At 44.8% G+C, this 20,012-nt stretch overlaps 1 protein-coding gene across 1 annotated transcript; it reads right to left on the bottom strand.

Moving 5' to 3' along the window:
* Positions 1–685: 685 nt before the first annotated feature.
* On the bottom strand, positions 686–5,695 carry LOC111079075 (sodium-dependent nutrient amino acid transporter 1). The gene is made up of 6 exons (XM_022374083.2): positions 5,442–5,695; positions 2,449–2,922; positions 2,161–2,383; positions 1,726–2,100; positions 1,026–1,669; positions 686–973 (listed from the first exon to the last, which is right to left on the bottom strand). Exons 2-6 carry the CDS (start codon positions 2,915–2,917, stop codon positions 720–722), a joined length of 1,965 nt encoding a protein of 654 aa, XP_022229775.2. The 5' UTR covers positions 2,918–2,922; positions 5,442–5,695; the 3' UTR covers positions 686–719.
* Positions 5,696–20,012: the final 14,317 nt, after the last annotated feature.

The following is a 20,012-nucleotide window of genomic DNA, read 5'->3' as shown; positions in this document are numbered from 1 at the left end:
AAATTACTTTAACACTTTGCGCCCGCTGTTACGCGGAAGTGTTGTACAGCACGCACCCACAGGAGACACATTCCCCGGCATATGGAACTTTTTCTTTCAATCATAAAATCAGAACTTTTTACCCGTTTATGGCATAATCAGTGCAAGCATGGAAGCACACGAGCCAGGGCCAGAAGCAGGGCCCAACGGGAAGGAGTAAAAGTGAGGCAACAGCAACAGCCCCTGCGGCTGCAATTGTCTTTTCTTTTATAGTTCTGCCAGTTGCCAAGTTGCACGATAGAGATGCGAAGGCAGCCTGTTCAGGGGCACTGGGATGTGCATGGTTGCCAGTTTTGATTAAATTTAATACAAAATAATTTGCTGGATGTTCACTTTTGGGGATTCATGTGAGGATTAGCTTATTAAGTCTATGATTTTGCTTGTCACTTGCCACCCTTGTCCATATCATTCCCATATTCAACTTTATCCTTGCCTGTCGTCCCGACACGTTGCCATCTCTGTTGGTGTTATGATCGCCCAAGGCCAACTACCAACTGCGATTTCATTTGGCACTTAAGCTGGGAACTGGGACTGATTTTTATTATAAAAGGGTTACGTTGTAGCTGCAGCTCTGCTCGTGCCCCTGCCCCTGCCTCTGCCCCAGGCGCACATCCTCGTAAAGCGGCAGAGGGCGTAAAAGGCGGCATTAAATGGTATATAGTTTTATTGCTAATTCAGAGCTAACCGAAGATGTTGTCATAGATTTTGTGCCAGATACTGCTGCGCTGGAAGATGGCATTGGCCTGGCCCTCCTGCACGTACAGCTGATAGCGCTTGAGGGTGCCCGGGTCGGCGGGTCCCCAGTTGGGCAGTGGCTCAAAGGCTCTGCGAATGCGGCCGCAGAGGCTGAGATCAGACGGCTGCCGCCGCACGGCGGGTATGGCCCAAAACAGTACTTGGCCCACGCCGAAGGCGCTGAGGCACCAGCCGAAGACTGCAAATGGATGCGATTAGCTGGGCGGAGCGTGTAAAGGGAGTAATCTTACCGTAAACACCGGATTGGTAGGTGTAATCCTTGTACTTCAGGGGCTCGTACCGAACCAGCATGTAGACGAGAATGGTGAACATCAGCAGAGGCGTGACGATTGCCCAGCAGATGCGGTAGTACAAGGATGTCTTGATGCCCAGCATGAACTGGACGTCGCGACAGAGCCGCTTCACTCCGTAGATCCAGCCGATGGCGACCAGCTCGAAGATGGCCAGCACCAGGGCCACAAAGGTGGCTCCGTAGAAGTCCAACAGATTGAGCACGAACTGCCCACCGGGCGTGATGTACAGCAGACCCAGCAGATAGCCAATCACGGCAATGGCCACCACAATCATCCAGTTCTTGATGTGACCAAACTGGTCCTTGATCACCGTAGTGAGACAGGAGGCCATGCCCACGTTGCTGCCGATGCCGAGCACGAAGAGCATGAGGAAGAACAGCACCGAGAAGACCTGTGGCAGCACCTTGAACTTGGCTATCGCATCGGGGTACGAGATAAAGGCCAGCCCCGGCCCCCCATTCACCACACTCGCAATGTCTGTGGTGTTGTTCTCGTAGGCCAGGTTGCCAAGTATCCCAAAGATAATGACACCCGACAGCAGCGACGTGAAGGTGTCCAGGGTGGTGACAATGTTCGCGTCCCTGCGGGTGAGCAATGATAAGCCCTGATGATTCCCTTCCAGGATGTCCACACTCACCTGTAAATGTTGTGACCGAAGCGATTGTACGAGGCATACATAATAATGTTGCCGAAGCAAATGGCCAGAGAGAAGAAGACTTGCGTGACGGCCGCGTACCACACCTGGGCCTCCAGCAGCTTGTGCCACTGCGGCCGCAGGAAGTAGAGAACTCCGTCGAAGGCGCCAGGCAGGGTGAGGGCGCGCACCAGCAGTATGAGCATCACCACGTAGGGGAAGAGGGCGAGGAAGTAAGAGGCCTTGCCGGAGCTCTTCACACCCTTGAACATGATGCTGGCTATAATGACCCAGGCAACGGCCAGAGCCAAAGCCAGGCTCCAGCTGGGATAGCCAATGCCGTCATCGATGCTCGGCTTCTCGCGCAGAATGATATTCCTGCGGGCAAAATGATGAATAGGTGCGCTCGGCGCTCTCCTGCACAGAGGCGTAACTCACGTAAAGTAAAACTCCGCCGAGGTGGTTCGAACCGTGCCCTGAGCCGCGTCTCCGGAAGCCGCTCCGGCCGAGTCCAGGCAATTCGCACCCCATTCGGGACGGCAATAGCTCCATGGCAGCGTGGGGTAAAACGAGTCCACAAAGTAGCGCAGCGTCAGAGCCATTAGTGTGGCATAGTAGGTGGTCACAATCCCCGTGGCCAGCACTTGGCCATAGCCAACGCCTGAAATGAGACATTCAGTTGAGTTAAGTTAAGAGATTTCTTCGCTGCCACGATCGATCACTCACCTCTCATGATCGGTGAAAAGTCGTAAACTTTAACGCTGCCGCGACTGGAGAACTGTCCCAGCAGCATCTCCAAATAGTACACCGGCTTGCCCACCAATACGAGGACAATCAGATACGGAATGACAAAGGCCCCGCCACCGTTCTCTAGAGCCGTGAAGGGAAAGCGCCAGACGTTGCCCAGGCCCACGCTCAGGGCAATGCAGGACATGAGAAACTCAATATCATTGTTCCAGCTCTGGCGCTGTTTCCCCTGCTGGCCCTCACCCGCCTCCGCCTCCGCCTCCGCCTCGGGCTGGTTGTGTGCATCTCCTGCTCCTGGATTTGGCTTGCTGCCATTTGTGGGAGCCTTCGATTTGTACGCTCCAGGTATGGATATAGTCGAGGCATTCAGCGAGCCGACGAATGACTGATTCACGAAGCCATTATTATTGTTGTTGTTGTTATTGTTGTGGTTGTTGCCGCTCTCCATTGCAGCTGCAAATCAATCAAAAATGCGGCTAAACTAACCTTCAACAAGCCGCCGGGCCGGTGACTGACAAGGCTTTCAGATTAAGGTTAGCACGATTGGTGGTCAAGTTTTGTGGTTTACTTCCCAGCTATGCTGTTTATGGAAAAAGTGCAGTGCCAAGTGCCAACTCAACCGTCGATTACCGGTTCAGTAGGGGGGGAGCTCAACTGGCTCGGAAGTCACTGACCCACTGCCTTAGACACTTACGTAATGCACAACAATACGTTACAATGGAGAGCTGCCGCCGCATTGAGTCAGCGAAAACTGCATCGAACTGGTAAATGCAACGTGGACAAGCACTTGCAATTTGGCTGCTGCCACCCCACCCCGCCGTGGCCAAAACCAGTTTCTTGGCCCATTCAGGAAAGGTCTCTTCATTGTTTGCCTGACTTTTTACGTGAGGCCCTCTGGTACTTTGACTCTTCCCATTGATTTTTATGCATATGTGCATATATGTATGCTCATTTTTAGCCTTAATGTAAACCAATATATGGAAATATGCGATGCTTTGAAGACTACAAATGGCAGTGCTAGAGAAAGCAGGAAAGCGGAGAGGAAACCTGAAAACCTCGGAGACTTCTCGATAAGGCTTCAAGTGCTATTCGAATTGTTTAATCAGTTAATTGGTAGGGAAAGCTGATTAATTGCACTACTCGACAACATTGAACTGTTGTTTTCCGCTTCGAACCAAACCGAATTTTTCTGATAGATTGGCAGCTTATAATTTGTTTAAAGATTTGTGATTTTTTTTCTATGACAGATTTTTTTTTTTTTTTAATTTGTATTTGTATTTTAAGAGTTAGCGTTCTTTTTTTTACATAACTTAAGTATCTTAAATCTGGTTGTAATAAACTTTATCCTTCTAAAAAGCTGATAAATGCATCTATAAAGAAGACCTGAATACTTTATAGCTTCAGCTTACCATCTGCGAAATATTAAGCTTTTTAATGCAAATTTGATGATTTTTGTGCGGTATTTTTTCAGGAAAAGTTAAACAAAAATTACATGTCCTTATTTTTTTTTGTATAAGTGCAATGATAAGGCGTCATTAGAGTACTGTTCATTAAAATCTTTGGAGAAACGGCTATGCTAAAAATCCCTGACAAACCCCCGAAACTCACAAAAATCACGAAATATAAAAAAAAATTGGTTTAGTTCGATGCGGAAAAAAGGTGTCGGGTAGTGATGTCAAAACTCAATTGAAAACCAATCCAATTGATTGGCCTTGCTGGCATTGTAAAACAGGAAAAATTCATAGTAAATAGTAAATTGTTTATGACCGTTCCCCGTAATTTACTGATATCGAAATAATGTGTGCCGCTTATCAACAGGTATGCCAGAAGCTGAAAGATTCCCCTCGAGATAATTTTTGTGTGTATAAGAAAGGCCTGGTGTCATTGTAAGATAAGATCCAAGATCCAACAGCTTTGCGATAATTGAAGTCTTTTGTACGTCAGATGTTGAATAATCTAGAGCATGTCCATATAAATATTTCCATGTTTATTAATGTTAAATATTTTTAGAAAGGGTATAAAGCCGTCGTCACTGGCATACTTTTATACTGTTGAATTGCCATGGCTCGTCTGTTTGTTTTTTCTGTGGCATGTTGCGCATGCGCAGCTGCCTCAATGTTGTCTGATTGTTCTCGTAACTGTTGGAAAGTGAAGGTGTATCTGCTGTTGTTGCAACAAAGCGGCGTTGCCTGCAAAATGTCAGAGTAACGTGCAGCCTGCAATTACGTGCCTCGCCATCTTGGGCCCGGACAAAGACCCGATAGTGGCACCACCTACAGCGTGTTTCCCCCACCGAATTTGGTGTGGCATTGGAGGTGCGATAAAGCCTGGCTGCCAGACAGGCCAGACAGCACCAGGCGTTCTAAATGAGTTTTTATTGTTTTATATTGGCAAGAGTCAATTAGTTAATTGCACCCGGTGCGCTTGCAGTCTCCTTTGTGCAAGTTCTGCCTGTCTGTTTATTGCATACAAACGTGTCACAGATGATAAAATATTTAGCCCTAGTTATGCGATAGAAGATGAAAGTTTCTTTTGTTTACTTTCGGGCTTATCTTGCTGATTTTATCTCGACTGATTCTACTTGCATACCTTTTTACGATATCCATACCTATATCGAGAATAAAAGTTTTCTCCTCTTAATGTGAGGGTAAGATTTGCTTAGCTTTTATGTTAATTCTATTAAGCCCATCAGTCTTTCATCATTGCCAAAAGTACCGGAGATGACTTCACCTGTTATTTTGACACTTATAATATACTATAAACAAGCTGGTACTTCAATATGGACTCTCATCAGCCACCAGCTGGGGTGTAAAAAGCAATTAAATATGATTGTAGCTCGATCATAAATTATGTTTAGGCTTTGCGCACGCGACCACACTTGATCTTTTATCTTTTATGTTGTGTTTATCTGCGAGATTATAGTGCCAGCCCATGGGAAATAGGTTAATCTTAATCCTGGTTGTTGTTATTACATTATTGGTATTTTTTATCACTTCTAAATCGTTGCTCAGGACTGTAACAGCAGCGTTTTGTGGTCAGTTGTCATTTTCAGGTACACTTGTTATTGTATAAATTGAATTCTTGGTCACCAATAATTATATTTGATTCAATTTAATTTCTTGTTTTTTCTTTACAGCACGGTTCGAGCGTAAACAATTGATTTAGTTCCGCCAAACGATAAAGTACTCAAGCGAACCGCTCACCGCGAATGTCAAAAGCTCACTGAGGCAGGCTCTCCGGCCCAGCGGCATCTGTACTCCGACTCGAACTCGTAGCAAACAAAGAAACATAATAAAACTTCCAAAAAAAAACAACAAAAAACTAAAAAAACAAAAAAACCAAAAACGAGAAAAAGGTGTTTTTGGGTATTCGGGGGAACCGGCGCTTGGACTTGACATAAGCCAAGGTAGGTGAAAAATGAAAACACAAGCATTATGGTAGTGCCTGCGCGTCGCACTTATGTAGGTGGCCATGCCTGTAGACGTGCCTGGGCACAAAGAAGGGAATGACATAACAAAATTGTTTATATGTTCATATGTAGATGCTATAACTTATAAGCTCTTGTTTGGCCCGTTTGAGAATCGTAATAAATTGCTTTGGCCGGGCTTTGCTTTGTTTTAAGTTTCGTAAATTATGTGTTTCGCTGTTCGATGCCAAAAAACACTTAACGCTGTTTACATTGCCGTTCCTTGCCCTCTATCTTCTCTTCGCTTATCGCTTATCGCTTCTCTGCGTCTGCACTTGCGCACGTGCTTTCCAACTAGTGGTACTCTCATCTGTTGTTCTCTCAATCTCAATCTCTTGCACTACCACTACGCTATGCATGCTCTCAGAGTTACTCTCGCTCGCTTTCTGTCTTGCATTTGCTCTCACGTAGGTGTTCTGTTCTCTCCTGAATTCGCTCTCACTCCGTCTTGCATTTTCGCCTGAACCGGTGCATGCTCTTACTCGGCTCTCCAGCACTTTCATTTCGCTTGGTTTTTTTTGCCCTTGCCGATGCTTAAATTTGCTCTCTTTTCGTGTAATCTGCACACATTGCTTATCATTCAGACTCGCGCTTCAGTCCGGCGATTCTACGAAAAGAAGGTAATAAATGATAAAATGAATTGCTTAGTGACTGACACGCAATAAATACATAAGCTTAAAATAAGTTTACAATTGTTTTTCAACCATTTCAGAGACAGAATATTTATTATTCATTTATTATTATGACACGGCGAGTGATGCCACTAGTTAATTGAAACTTCAGGTGAAAATTTTAGCAAAGTTGGTAAACCCACACCCAATTTTGGCTGTGAAAGTAAAAGCCGTGTGGCTGCGAGTTCGCACATGTGTGGCAGAGCAAACATTTTAATTGGATGCAAATTTTCGACACTTGGCTGCAGCCGTTTGCGGTTCGTTTGCCAACAGCGGCTCAGCGGCAGACACATAGTCACAGGGGGGAGAAAGTAGCAGGGGGAATCATAATGCACTCAGAGTGGCAGCAAATTTTAGTTTTTGCGGGCCTTAACACACTGATTTGACCGCAACAAAGTCCCAAAAAAAATCCCCCGTGAGTAGCAGTACCCGTGTTCTGGTAGGGGGCGGTTGCTGGGGTGATGAAAACAATTCAATTAAAAAGACCAGTCCCAAAGGTGCTTCAGAATTTAATAGCAAATGCTCCGCAAATCGGATTCCTGCATAAATGAATTACTGTGGGTAAATTTCATTTTTGCTTTTCAATTACATATGTACATATGTATCTGCAGTGATAAGCACTCCCTCGCATTCTGTGAAAACACATACATATGTATGTACATATGTATTTGTCACATTTAAAATGTAATTAATTTTTAATGGCACGCACACGGAGGGATGAGGTTGATGTGTTTCATCCGTCTGTTTATGGATGATTTTCCTCTCTCGCATGTGTTTCTGCGGCTTATTTATTCGCCCACCGGTAATTGTTTGGCTGAAAGGCTTAGCGCCAATATTGCAAGATAAAATAAAAAATGTGTAGGTGCACCCTCCCTTGATTGGCTTTACAATGAATGAATCGCTTTGATATTTGATTGGCGATCACGGGAACTCGTGTTGGAGAAAGTATTTCACATTAGTTGTCTCCCATTAACTTACACTACTCGACACGAGTTTTCCTCAAGGAACAAAACCAACTTTTTCTTAAAGATTTGGGGCTTAGAAATGGTTTGATGATATTTTTTTTTTCTATGGCAGAACTTTTTTTTAAGAACTTTTGAATTCTGGTATTTGTCTTTTAATCTTTTTTCAGAGGTAGGGCTTATTTTTTTCACATAACTCTAGTATCTGGTTGTAAAGAACTTTGTGATTTCAGCTTACCGTCTGGGAAATATAAAGCATTGAAATGGAAAAATTATGATTTTTGTGCGGTATTTTTTACGAAATTTTGACTTTAAAAACTCAGGAACAAAGAAAACGAAAAAGGGTTGTACATTTGGTATCTGATCGCGATCCCAATTCCCAATTGGCAGTTGGCCCGCAACCTTCGAAAAGGTATTTTTTCATTTTTTAGGTTTGGCTAACGAATTTTAGCTCCAAAGATTCTCCATAGATTTTAATGAGCGATACCTTAAACGACGCCCAATTAATGCACTTATACACACAAAAATAGAGAACACAGGAGATCATTTTTTTTCGACTTTTCCCGAGTTCTTAAAGTCAAACTTTCGTAAAAAAATACCGCACAAAAATCATCATATTTGCATTTCAATGCTTTATATTTCCCAGACGGTAAGCTGAAATCACAAAGTGTTTGGGCCAGACTTCTAGTTGCTTTAATTATCTTTTAAAAATAGCAAAGTTCTTTACAACCAGACGTTAGTATCTTACGAGTTATGGAAGACCGAGACACGACGCCGACAGCCCAACTATCAGAAAAAGTCGGTTTGGATCCTTGAGGAAAAAAAGTTGGATTTTGTCGAGTAGTGTTATCAAACGAAAAGATTTGGTGTTTTGACCCTAGGGTTTTCTACATCGTTCAATCCGAAATTGTTGCTACTCACTCGGGTTCATTTGGATTGTGTGACCCTAGCTCTAATTCTATGCCAAATAACAGCAATTACACCAAAGATCCCCAATTTGGTAATTTTCTCAACTAATTTACTATTTTAATGAGACACAGAGCACAGATGGAGCAGGAGCAACGAACTGTAAATTTATGGCCTGCGCGCAGAGCAGTTTCGGATTCGAGTTGACAAAAAGTAAAACCCACTTACAAATTTTCCCAGTCATTTATCAAACGCTAGCGGGGCATAAATCTTGTCTAAGCAAATCGCAACGACAACACACACAAGTGTTCTGGCCTAGAGGTGAGCGGAACTAGGAAGCGAAGAGGATGGCTTGGGTCTTGGCTAAGAGTCAAATCCAGGCCGTAACCAAAATGCTTCGCGACACGCAATTGTCTCGGGCTCTGTGGAAGGAGACGGGCAGCAAGTCAGTCTGGCAGTGCCAGGCATTAAATTTTATGGCTTTTGGCTGTTGGACATTAAAAAACAAGAGACAACAAATATCGCACAAGCCGAGAGGACAAAGGACAATGAGCCAGGTTAATGTTGCTGTTGCTGTTGCTCTAGCTGTTGTGGGTCAGTGTTTGCGGCATATGGCACGTGGCAAGTTGGCAGCTTGGTAGCTTGGCAGCCTAGCAGAACGACATTCTGGCATTTTGGCATTCTCGCACGTTGTTAACTCTCGGCAGCCAGTGGCTGTCATTTGATTTATGCATTCCAGAAAGATGAAAAATTGATGAATTGAATTCCACCTTCGAATGCCTCTTGCGGGTGCCATTCCGAGTGTGAAGTGTATCGGATTTGATTTGATTTTCACCCACGGCCCGCCGCAGCCGCAGCCACAGCCCCTGGCCTGCACCTGCACCGTGTTTACTTGCTTCAAATTGCTGCAACTAACCGAGCGAGCATCCATTCAGGCTTAATTAAATCTACTCGCAGTCTTGTGCAACTCTAGCCACTTTCCGAATTGGATTAGTTTACAGATGGTTGAGATAGGGCAACTTGTTTTGCAACTGACCAATTTACCAGATTACTCTGCTTGGAATGAAAATAAATTTATTTTCAATGTTTCTCAATTCAGCTTGGAATGAAATTCAATTTATTTTCAGTTTTATGTAAGCCCAATCTGCAAATGTCACAATTTGTTGGAATAGAAAATACACCTCTTAATTGTGTTTATATTTTTCGTTTTGGCTGCATTCCAATTTTGGGGGAATGCACGCTGCACTTGACATGCCACAAGTGTCTTGGGCTTTTTATTGTTGCATACTTTTGGGCGGAGCCATTTGCGTATAAGCAACATTAATCATTCGCAATTTAATTGAGCTGTTGCGGCCACTGCTCCTTCATCTCCCTTTTCTTATTTGTGGCATATCACGCATATGTCACATTGTCCACATATCAGCGTTGCAGTGTATTAAGTCATTCTGTCGTGTGGTTTCGCTGGGCGAGAAGGCGGGTCGCAGCATGGACTCCCCGAGAGCTTGTTAAAGTCACATTTCTGGCAAATTCTATTATATTGCAAAGCATTTTTCCCCACACTTGACGCCAAGTGCCAGGCGGCAGCTGCCAACTGGCTGTTACACTGCATGCCATAAAAATGACTACAGCACACGCAACTCGGCTTCGGCTGCGACTATGGGTCCCGAATCAAGTCCGGAACCCTGTTCCGGGTCCAAGTAGAGCGCATTTCGTGCGTATGGAAAAAGAAAGGCAACGAAATCTGCAATTCATGCAATTTTCATGGAAAATTTGCTTCGCCAAAGGATACAGAGAGACGGAGAGGGAGAAGAGCAAACACAACAACTGGCACATGGGTTCGCTCCTCTCCATGCATATGCATGTGTGGATGGGTGTTGTATCTGTGCTTTGAATGTCAAAATATTTGTGTGTTTGGCATTTTAAGCGTTAAATTTTTTCTGTCAACGTTCCCTCATACAACACTCCTCCTCCTCCTCCTCCGCCTCCTGCACTGTGAGTACGGGTATATGTGCATATAGTACATTGTCTGTTGCTCCTTGTCTCAAATACAGCCTTCCGGCTTCCTGCTACAGGGATATTTTTGGGGTTTTCCCTTTTACATGCTTTGCTGGAAAATCCACTGCCGGAATCCAAATTAATTTCCCTAGCACGTGGGCCCCAGTGATTATGCCTGAGCGTGTGTGTGTTTGCATTTGTCTTAAGTGGTAAAGTCCTTGACTTGATGCTTTAGAGATTACGGCTTGCTTACGTGCCATGCTGGCTGCTCCGTTTTAGTTGAAACATGGAGAGATGAGATGCCGACACTGCATATGGCATTTAGAGAATATTCTTAGTAAATTATAGCAATTACTCTTCGACTACTGAGACAACTCCCAAGAGCTGAGAAGTGCTGTGATATATCAACAGAATATGAGGGGCACACCTTTCATTTTAATTGCAACTAATGGTATGGTGTGCCCCTCCCCCCATTCTTATTCCAACGTATTTTTGAAGAACTATTTCCATAGAATCATCTCAATTTTTGTATTATGAACGGAAATAACACTTGAATTTGTTATGTGAAAGATTGCACAGACGACTTGAGATTCGGGTTAGGTTCGCAGATAAAACGCCGCTTCACTGTGTCCTGATCCTCCCTCCTTGAAAGAGAATCCTCAATGTTTGGGTAGAGAGCGAACTTCATGTGAGGGCTAGCACTTACTCGAGTCTCTCCCATGGATAAATCAATTGGGGGTTGGCTTTTGCAGATTATGAATCGCTTCCCTTGAGGTGCAAGGACGCTCATCGTCAGCTTCCTTGCCCAGAGTCCCAGGGACCGACTGCTTCCAAGCTCCGTCGATTATCTCCACATCATCCTCAGGTACCTCCATTTTCACGGTCTCGCCCGTCGGGGTTATCACTATTATGTGCATATTTGGCGGTCGCTTGGGTGCCGTGTGCCACGTTGAATGTGATGCAAACTGTGAGCGTAATTTGGTCGTAAAGGGCCAAAATTAAATTTTTTAAATATCGAATTTTGTCTAAAGTGCTAAATGAATTCTGGAATGGAAAACATATTTGGAGTGCCCCCGAAAACTGAGAGCCTACTTGGCTCTATGGCTGTGTGTCGGAAATGCCGTTCCGTTAGAGGTTTTTTTTTCCAGACTCCGTTGGACGCTGCTGTCGCTAAGCTTTAAGCTGCTTCTCTGTTTTTCTGTCTCTCTTTTGCCGTGTCCCTCTCTCTCTCTCTACAATTCATTAGCTTAAATGTTCGCCCAGAAGTAGGCAACGAAAACAAGGAAGATAAATGAAGACGAAAGCAGCCACCAGACAGGCAGACTTTGCCTCTGTTGCCGCTTGCCGTTGCCCCTTTTTATCCTTCCGCCTAGCGGCAGATTTGTGGCTCGAGCTGAGTCAAAAAATATGCCGCAGCCACGCCCCTACGCCGCCCACACATGATGTTTGTCTGGGTGGCTGGGCCGAGCCTGGCCGAGACTGCATGTGGAAAGTGGAACATAATTAATTCAAATTAATTACAATTTGTGTGGAAATAGTGCTTGTGGCAGGTTCCAGGCCCCAGTTTTGGGCCCCAGTCCACACCATCTTCCCGCCCAAGATGGGTCGATGCCGTCGACGATGCTCGGCCTACATTTCGAGAGAGATTTTCTGTCCCTCACTACTTCAGTTCCTATTTTAACGAAATGCTAATTCTGCTGGAATTATGCGAGCTGCCAGAGCTGATGCTCAGATCGAGCCATCCAACCAACATCGCAACCATCCATTGTGTTTGCCTGACCCAATTAGTCGAAATTTGCAACAACGTCATAAACTCAAGTGGCAAATGACAGCAGGGGGCGTGACACGATACGACACGATGGTTTGCCATTTATAAATCAATTATGCAGCGATTGCACGCTCATTAGTGTCAAACTCAATTAACGCTTTGACAGTTGTGCAGGGCCAAAATGGCAGTCCGTCGATGACACTGTCCACTGACAGCGAACACGGGGACTGGGGACTGGCGACTGGGGTCTGCGGATGTGGGTGCAGACCGGCCAGCGGTCAACTCAAGTTCGGAGAACATTGATTGGCCATTTCAGAGTCGAGAAAGAATTGCATTTGATTATCGATTGTTGATGAAAAATATAATATTCTACTAGGAGCGAAGGCAACTAGTACATCCCCTTTTCGGAGAGCTTAGAGCAGATTTAAAGATTGGCATTATGTGCTTTAGTTGGGCAACCAATTTGGCAAGTCTTTATTCATTTGTTTAACTCAACAATTTGCTTGCAGAACTACGAGCTTATAAAGCTATCAGCTTTCTCTACTTCTTTGATAAATATTTCAGGAAATTTGAATCTTTAACGACCTTCGGCAGAGCAGTCGCTACCCCAGCCAAAGCAAATCCTCAACTATGCTCTTTGGGTCGTGGACTGGACCTTACGGCTCTGGGGCATGGCATTCAATGTGGACCTCGGACAATGGGCGAATATATCCATTCAGCTGAGCTCACTTTCACTCGCACTCCAACTCGCTGCCTCCGCCTCCGTCTCCGTCTCTGCCTCTGCTTCCCTCCCTGTGTGCGAGTATCTGTGGGTTTCATCGTTCCAACCGGTGGTTTATATCATAATTGCAATCTTGCATAAATGCGTACGCCCGAGTTTTTGAAGCACAATTACGCAGCACACGAAGTGAGTGAGTCCCCCGTATGTGTGTTGTGTGTGCTGTGTGTTTTGGGTGCATGTGTGTGAGTGTGTTATATTGGGCATGTTTGTTTGTCCTTCGAATCGCCATTTCAGTATGCGTCTTTTTTACAGCATCCACAGTAAAAGCAATCCCAGGCAGCCATCTCCGTCGCCATTCTGGCCATCGTTATAATTATCATCATCATCATTATCATCGTCGTTGTCATCATCGTTGTCGTTGTCGTTGTCGTTGTCGTTGTCGTTGCCGTTGCTGTTGTCGTTGCTGGTGGAGGAACATGTGTTCCTCGTCTCCTACTGCCTCCAACAGCCTCATCCAGCCATGTCCATGACACACTTGCTCGGGAATCTGTGTGCTAGTGCCAACAAGTCCATCTGTGTGCGTGAGTGTGCTTTCCGTTGCATATCTGAGTGTTTGCATCTGTGACCAGAGCAGGGGCAGCCACCGCCACCGCCACCGCCACTGCCACCCCTCTGCAAACATGTGTCGGTCATGCCTCCTCCTCAACTGCCGTCGCTGCCGTTGCAATGCATTGAAAGCCCATTACGACTGGTCACCCCATAGCAGCAGCATTTGGGGTCGGTCGGTCGCTGTATGCATCGCTCGGTATGCATTTTATTCCATATCGCTTACATGCCCCGTGGGGTGGAGGCTTGTGTCAATTTTCTCGATTTTCTCGATTTTCTCGATTTCTTTTCTTGAGCCACGTTTGCTCCATTAGCACCCAGTCAATAGGCGGCGGAGTGTCCACTCGTGCATCAAATTAATACGCAATACAAAACGGGAATGCCATCAATAACACTTGTCTGCCGTTCCGAGGACTGAGACCGCCCCATGTCCACAGTGTCGGCGGCAGCGTGACCAGGCCAAGTTAATTTGCCGTTCTAGCCACAAAACAATTAGTAAGCAAAACAAGGCAATTACAGCGCCACCAGGAGTGTGGGTGTGGCGAGGCGAGGACTGAGGACTGAGGAGGACTTGCCAACACTTGCCAACAGGAAATCGATTCTCCGATAAAGTTTGAGCTTTGATGAAGTTCGTTGAAATTGTCGGTGGGGGGAGGGGACGGGACGGGACTCCAGGTATTAATCAGTATATGCTATAATTTTGTATATATTTAAGCAGTAGGACAACATTTCGTTCAAACTGTAAATGCAATTAACTTAAATATTTCTAGGAAGAGCCAGAGGAGAGGGACCGGACCACAGGAGTAAGCCACAAAAAGCTGCCTTTAGTTGCACTTTAACAATCAGTTTATGTTGACAGAGTGTTGTGGTGGGCCATTGATAGTAGCACCAGCACCATACACGCACAGAGGCCACTATAATGCCACTTGCCGCGAAATCCGGCCGCATGACACATGTCAGCGATGGTTGGCTGTTTGGTTGAAGAGACCAAACCAGACCAGACCAGACCCCACCTTTGGTCAGTTTGAGGGTAGAATAGCCGCAGCTGTAGGATTTCCACATCTACATATATTTCCCTTCATATCCATGCAAATCGCAATGACACTCGGTATATCATGGGATTAGCTGCGAAATGGGAATGTTTTTAATGATAGCGAGACCCTGAGACAAAGTGCGCATAAAGTGCATTCAAAATGGCATTATCAGAGCCACTACCACACACACACACACACACACATACACACGTGGCTTTAGCTGTTCATGTGGCTGTGGGTTGGGGTGGGGCCAGGACCTCAAGCTGAGTACGTGCCCCGGGAGCTTTTATGTAAATTTTTCCGAGCAACCTTTTTGCATGCATTTTATGCATGCCCTTGCCCGGCATGCCGCTCTACCCTCTCCACCATTCGTCGCTTTTTTTTCGCTTCCATTTTTTGGCTTTTATCCGCTGTTCAATTGGATAACAATTCGATTTTATTTGATTTAATTTCGTTGCTTCTTTTTTTTTTTTGGTTTCTTTCTGAAAACTTTTTGCTTCTGCTTGGGAAAGTCAATTAGGCCAACTGTTCAAACATTTGTTTACACACTCACACGTTGGTCGCAACAGAGGAATGGCAGGGGGAGTCGAGTGCCATTTGAGTTCACAGCCAGCGGAAAATGGCAGTGGCAACGTTTTGCTTAATTAACATTAAATTGTCGTGTACTGCGAGTACAACCCAACAGAACCACAGCTCCGTGCTCCCCTGCAGCACTCCGAAAAGTGTTAAGACAATGGCAAATTGCCACTAAATTGGCACTTAAGAAATTTTGTGCTGAGCTGGCCTTTCGGCCAGGGGCCAGGGGCCAGGGGCCAGGACATGGCAGCCGAATCCCTCTGCCTCTGTCTGGCCTCTTCGACGACTACTGTCAGTTAAAACCCGACTGATGTTTAACAATTTAATTATGAAAGTTAACGAGTTTAAGTTGAACCACAGCCAAAAGGCAACAGCCAGGGGCCGAATCTCCTTGCCGATTCGAGTGGAAGACCCAACAGATATGCAAAACTCGCCCTGGGCAACTTCAAGTTACTCTTTCGCATATTGATATACCTCTCAACAGAACAATATTTGTGGCCCTCGAGTGGAACACTTGTGGCTCGGACCCGGTCAACTGTTTGCCTGCCTGAGATTGAATTTTCGTTTGCTTTTATATATTTAAAATAATTCCAAACACTTTTGCAAGTATTAAAGAGTTGTGAATACTTTTTGGAAATTTTTGTTAAGCTTTTATGTGTTGTTAATGCGACTGAAAAGGTTGAAAATAAATAAAAGCTACTCTGATCACTCTGTTGCAAGTGTTGAAAGCTTTTTATCCTCGATATATTCAATATCAAAAATAACGAAAAGCACACTACATAAACATGTATAATTCCCGCTAGCGGAATTTATAAGTTTTGCCAGAATTCATTGTTGGGCTCTTTATGGCTGGCATCTTTGCAACTAAAACCATCGTTCTGTTGTTGCTGGCCATTAAGTTTTTGGGCCACAAAGGAAGCCTTCATTAGCAGCCAAACGAGTTTTAAATTTGCGTCTAATTATTGTGCATTTGTTGGCCAGTTTTGCATTTTCCTGCTTGACTTGGCCCGACCTTCCCTTTTCTTATCCTTCCCTTCCAGATATTTTTCTCCTGCTTCTTCCACCGCTGCTGCTGCTGTTGCGTATTTATGGGGCGAGCGCTGCAGTTGTGCTATTTTTAATGAGTTTTTGTTGTTTTCCCAGGCAGTTTGGCAAACTTTTCACGTTCCTCTCTCAGAGCTGACTGACTCGATGACAGACTGAGGGAAAACGCTTGACTGGCTGACTTGCACTTGACTTGAGGCACTCGAAAAACTAATCAGCGTTGGCCAACTTTTCCTTTTCCCATCCTTTTCAAGATGCCGGCCAGTTTTTCGAACTCCCCAACCCAACCCAACCCCCCTCTCAGTTTTACTCACCCTGCCTTGGCCAAAGGAGTTTACAACATAATTAAGAATGTTGCAAGAAACTTGAGTGCGTTTAATGAGGAACCGACCAAGAAATCGGCCCCCAGTCCGTGCCTGTGCCACTGCCCCATCGTCCGGGAGCATCGTTTGTTTTGTGGAAACTTTTCGGAGGTGCCGGTGCTGGTGCTGGTGCCGGTGCAGGGGAGTGGTGCAGCTGAAGAATTTTCGGGCTCGTTACTTATCTTGCTCATTTCCTTTCAGTGCACTTTTGTGTTGGGCATTAACATGGTCATTATATCCTGCCTTCCTGGTGGCTGCATCTAATGTCCGTTGGCGTTGGCCTGCATCTGCCAGCCACTTTCTTTGCGGCTATAATACCTACTCCTTGCTGGCTCTTTGTTCTATCTGCCTTTTGAATTATGTGCGCCACTCTCTCAAGTGGTTTCCTTCCTTTCAGACTACCCTCAATTGCATAATCATGTGTATTGCTGTGGCGTTCTCCATCTCCCTTGCTCTATGCGGCTATTCCTCTGCATCCATATCTGCATCCATGCATCTGTTTATCTGTGTTTATCCTCTTGTTTCGCACCTCTGGCTAAGGCACTGTAAGAGTCTCATTCGTAATCGTGTGGCTAATGTGCTAAAACTTCTCTGCAGCACGCTCCACTGCTTTTATGGCCACCAAGCCGGCTAAACTACGAGTTCATATGTATACCGGGTAATACCAAGAACCCACCCACAATCCACTCTAATAGTGCAGCATTTAATTTTCATTATCGCCACTTGACTGCGCAATTGTTTTCTGTTACTTATAAATAATGTTTAGCTTATTAGCGAGTGCTTACCCCTGTTCTACAAATTTATTTTATATTTTGTATTCAGAATTGTTTAACCCCTTTCTGCATTGTCTTTAATTGAATGGACTATTGTCACACTTAATTAAATATTTATTGAGCATTCATGGTGCGTTTCACAGAATTCTTTTAATTTAATTTGATTGCGCTTTTTTGCTTTACTTTAATATTACCCAAACAACGTGTTTTATGGCTTGTATAAATTAAACTAGGTAGTAGTATTATTTATTTGTTATTGATAAAAACAATTTGGAGTACCAATAGGCTGTCATTTAATTGAACGGAATTGTCAAAGGCTTTAAGGATGACAGCGAGTTACATATGTACATCCCTATGGTTCGCTTGAGCTTCCTATCAACCTAGCCATTTTTAAACCAATTAAAAAGATCTCGATTGTGGAGGAAATGACCCGACTTCAATCACCAAAACCAACTAACAAATATTATTTAGCCCAAGGCAAAGGCGGACAAAAACTCTGCCCCCGAAGCCAAAGTCCTCTTTGCCATCCGCTCATTTACCATTTTGTCCTGTTTTTCTCTCCCTTTTTTTTGTGGGAATTTTGCGCTGGGTGCTAAATGTCAGCAATGCAATTAAATCGGGAATGACCAACGATGAAAGCCCGGCTGACAGCGAGATGGCAGTGGAAGCTGGCGAAGCTATAAAATTATGAAGCGAAATTGGATTTAAGAGCAGCAAAGCTGTTCCTGATCCCAATAGGCAGAGGGAGGAAAGGGAGAGCAGCGAAGGAAATGCTAGTGCCATTAGCGCCATTTTGCTTGGATGTCCCTGTTGTCCTGTTCTTCACTTCCGCATCAGAAGGCACCACCTCCCCTCCCCTACCGCTCTGCGGCTGTGGCTGGACTCGGGCAGGGGGCTAGAGCTGGAGCTGCATTTGATGACTTGAAAATTGTAATTAAACTGCGTTTGTTGTCATTGCATTTAAAAATAATCATCATAAATATTGCATAATAGGGAAGAGCAGGACAAAGTCAGTGGGGAAATGAATGGAACGGAATGGCAAGGAAAGGAAAGGAAAGGAAAGCTGACTGCAGCAGCCAGCAAGTTGTTATATTTAACTATTAAAAACTTTAGCAGGGAGCTTCATAGAAAGACGTGCGAAAAACAGTTGAGCAAAATGAATGAAAGAAACTCAGGGAAACTAGCGTGAGAGTGAGAGAGGCTCCGGGTCCTGGCATTGAAAGGGTTTCTGTCAGTTGGAGTTGGGACTGGCTGGGCCTGAATCGTAGGCTGGAGAAACGCTTTAATTAAAGTGAAATGCAAACATTTCAATTAAGCAGCGACTCTAAGCTGATTTCAATCTGGCTAAAAGGATAACTTCCGGCAGACATTTTGCCCTCTTCTGTGCCTCGCTTTTCCACTTCAGTGTGTGGCCTGGGTGCTGGTGCGTGTCTCCATCGGAGTTCAAATGTCGGTCAGGGCACAATTAGGAGGGCATTGGCATTTCCAGGAGGCGGGTGAAATCAGCGATTGACATTAATTTTGCATTAGTCCTCGGCCCTCCTTCGGCATGTCGCTCATACGCCCGGCTATCCACCGAATTAAATTATGCGCGCCACCCATGAAAAGAAAGGCAACTCAAGTGGCCATTGTTTCAGTGGCCAAACAGTTTCCGGTTCTCGCCGCCCCACTGGCCGACATCCAGTCCTCCTTCCCAGTTTCAGTTCCAGCTCCAATCCCAGTCCCAGCGCCAGTCCAACGCCCCAGACACTGCCTTGGCTTATTTTATTTTCCAATTAAGTAAATTGCGTGAGTCGGACAAAGACGCTTGCTTTTCCTTTTGTGGCATGCATCACAGAAGGGGGGCAAGAAAAAAGAAATGGTTTTCGCTTCACCTACACTACCGAAAACTATGCCACAAAATGTAGTTTAAATGAAAAGTTGAACAATAACAAATAAATAATAAATAGCAAAACCATTTTATCTTACAAGGAAAATAATTCAGAAAAGTTCAACAGGTTTTGCTATTCATCTCTAGAGAACAGCTACAACATTTTTCTCAGTGTATACACACATGTACATATGTACATATGTATGTGTTCTTGGCGCTGAACATCAATAAATGCTGCTAGCCCCAACGATCCTCCTCCGAGGGCTTCAATAACTAATCGCCGAGTCTGTGGCTCAGCTTTAATTGATTCAATGTCTAAATATCCTGAGCGACTTATCCAGAAACCCACACGAATCGGCTTCATTACGATTATGGGCTTTGATGTGTGAAAGTTGGATGTGGATGGGAAGGAAGAGGGAATGAATGAAGTCGGAAACTTCAATTTGGCAGTCTGTCTGTCACTGCTCTTGCCAGACGCTCATCTCATCCAATTTGTATGGCACAATGCCTCTGTGGACTTGGCATTGGGGATTTTTATCATTTGTATGGGCTTAATCGATGGGCTGGGATAATGAGATCATTGCGGCTAAGGCGGGTTAAATGAACCGCGAACAATATGTGTGTGGGGAGACGAAACCGCCGCCACTGAAGTGCGAATCAATATTCAAATGGAGTAGAATCCGAGCAAATTAGCTTAAGGGAAATGCCAACGAGAAGATGAAATCGAAATTGAATTGTTGCAAGTGAAATAATCTTCAAAGTATTTAAGTCAGCACACTGATGTGTACT

Source organism: Drosophila obscura, unplaced genomic scaffold (genome assembly GCF_018151105.1).
Source record: "Drosophila obscura isolate BZ-5 IFL unplaced genomic scaffold, ASM1815110v1 contig_25, whole genome shotgun sequence".
Taxonomy (NCBI): domain Eukaryota; kingdom Metazoa; phylum Arthropoda; class Insecta; order Diptera; family Drosophilidae; genus Drosophila; species Drosophila obscura.
Note: the sequence above shows the minus strand (reverse complement) of the source record. Positions and strands in the feature narration are given on the sequence as shown.

Bases quoted from the DNA above. Each gene is read 5' to 3' on its own strand.
- LOC111079075 (XM_022374083.2), bottom strand. From the start codon at position 2,917: ATGGAGAGCGGCAACAACCACAACAATAACAACAACAACAATAATAAT. The intron at 2,101-2,160 runs GTGAGTTACGCC...TTTTGCCCGCAG, and splicing joins TCGGCGGAGTTTTACTTTAC to GAATATCATTCTGCGCGAGA. The intron at 1,670-1,725 runs GTGAGTGTGGAC...GCTCACCCGCAG, and splicing joins TTCGGTCACAACATTTACAG to GGACGCGAACATTGTCACCA.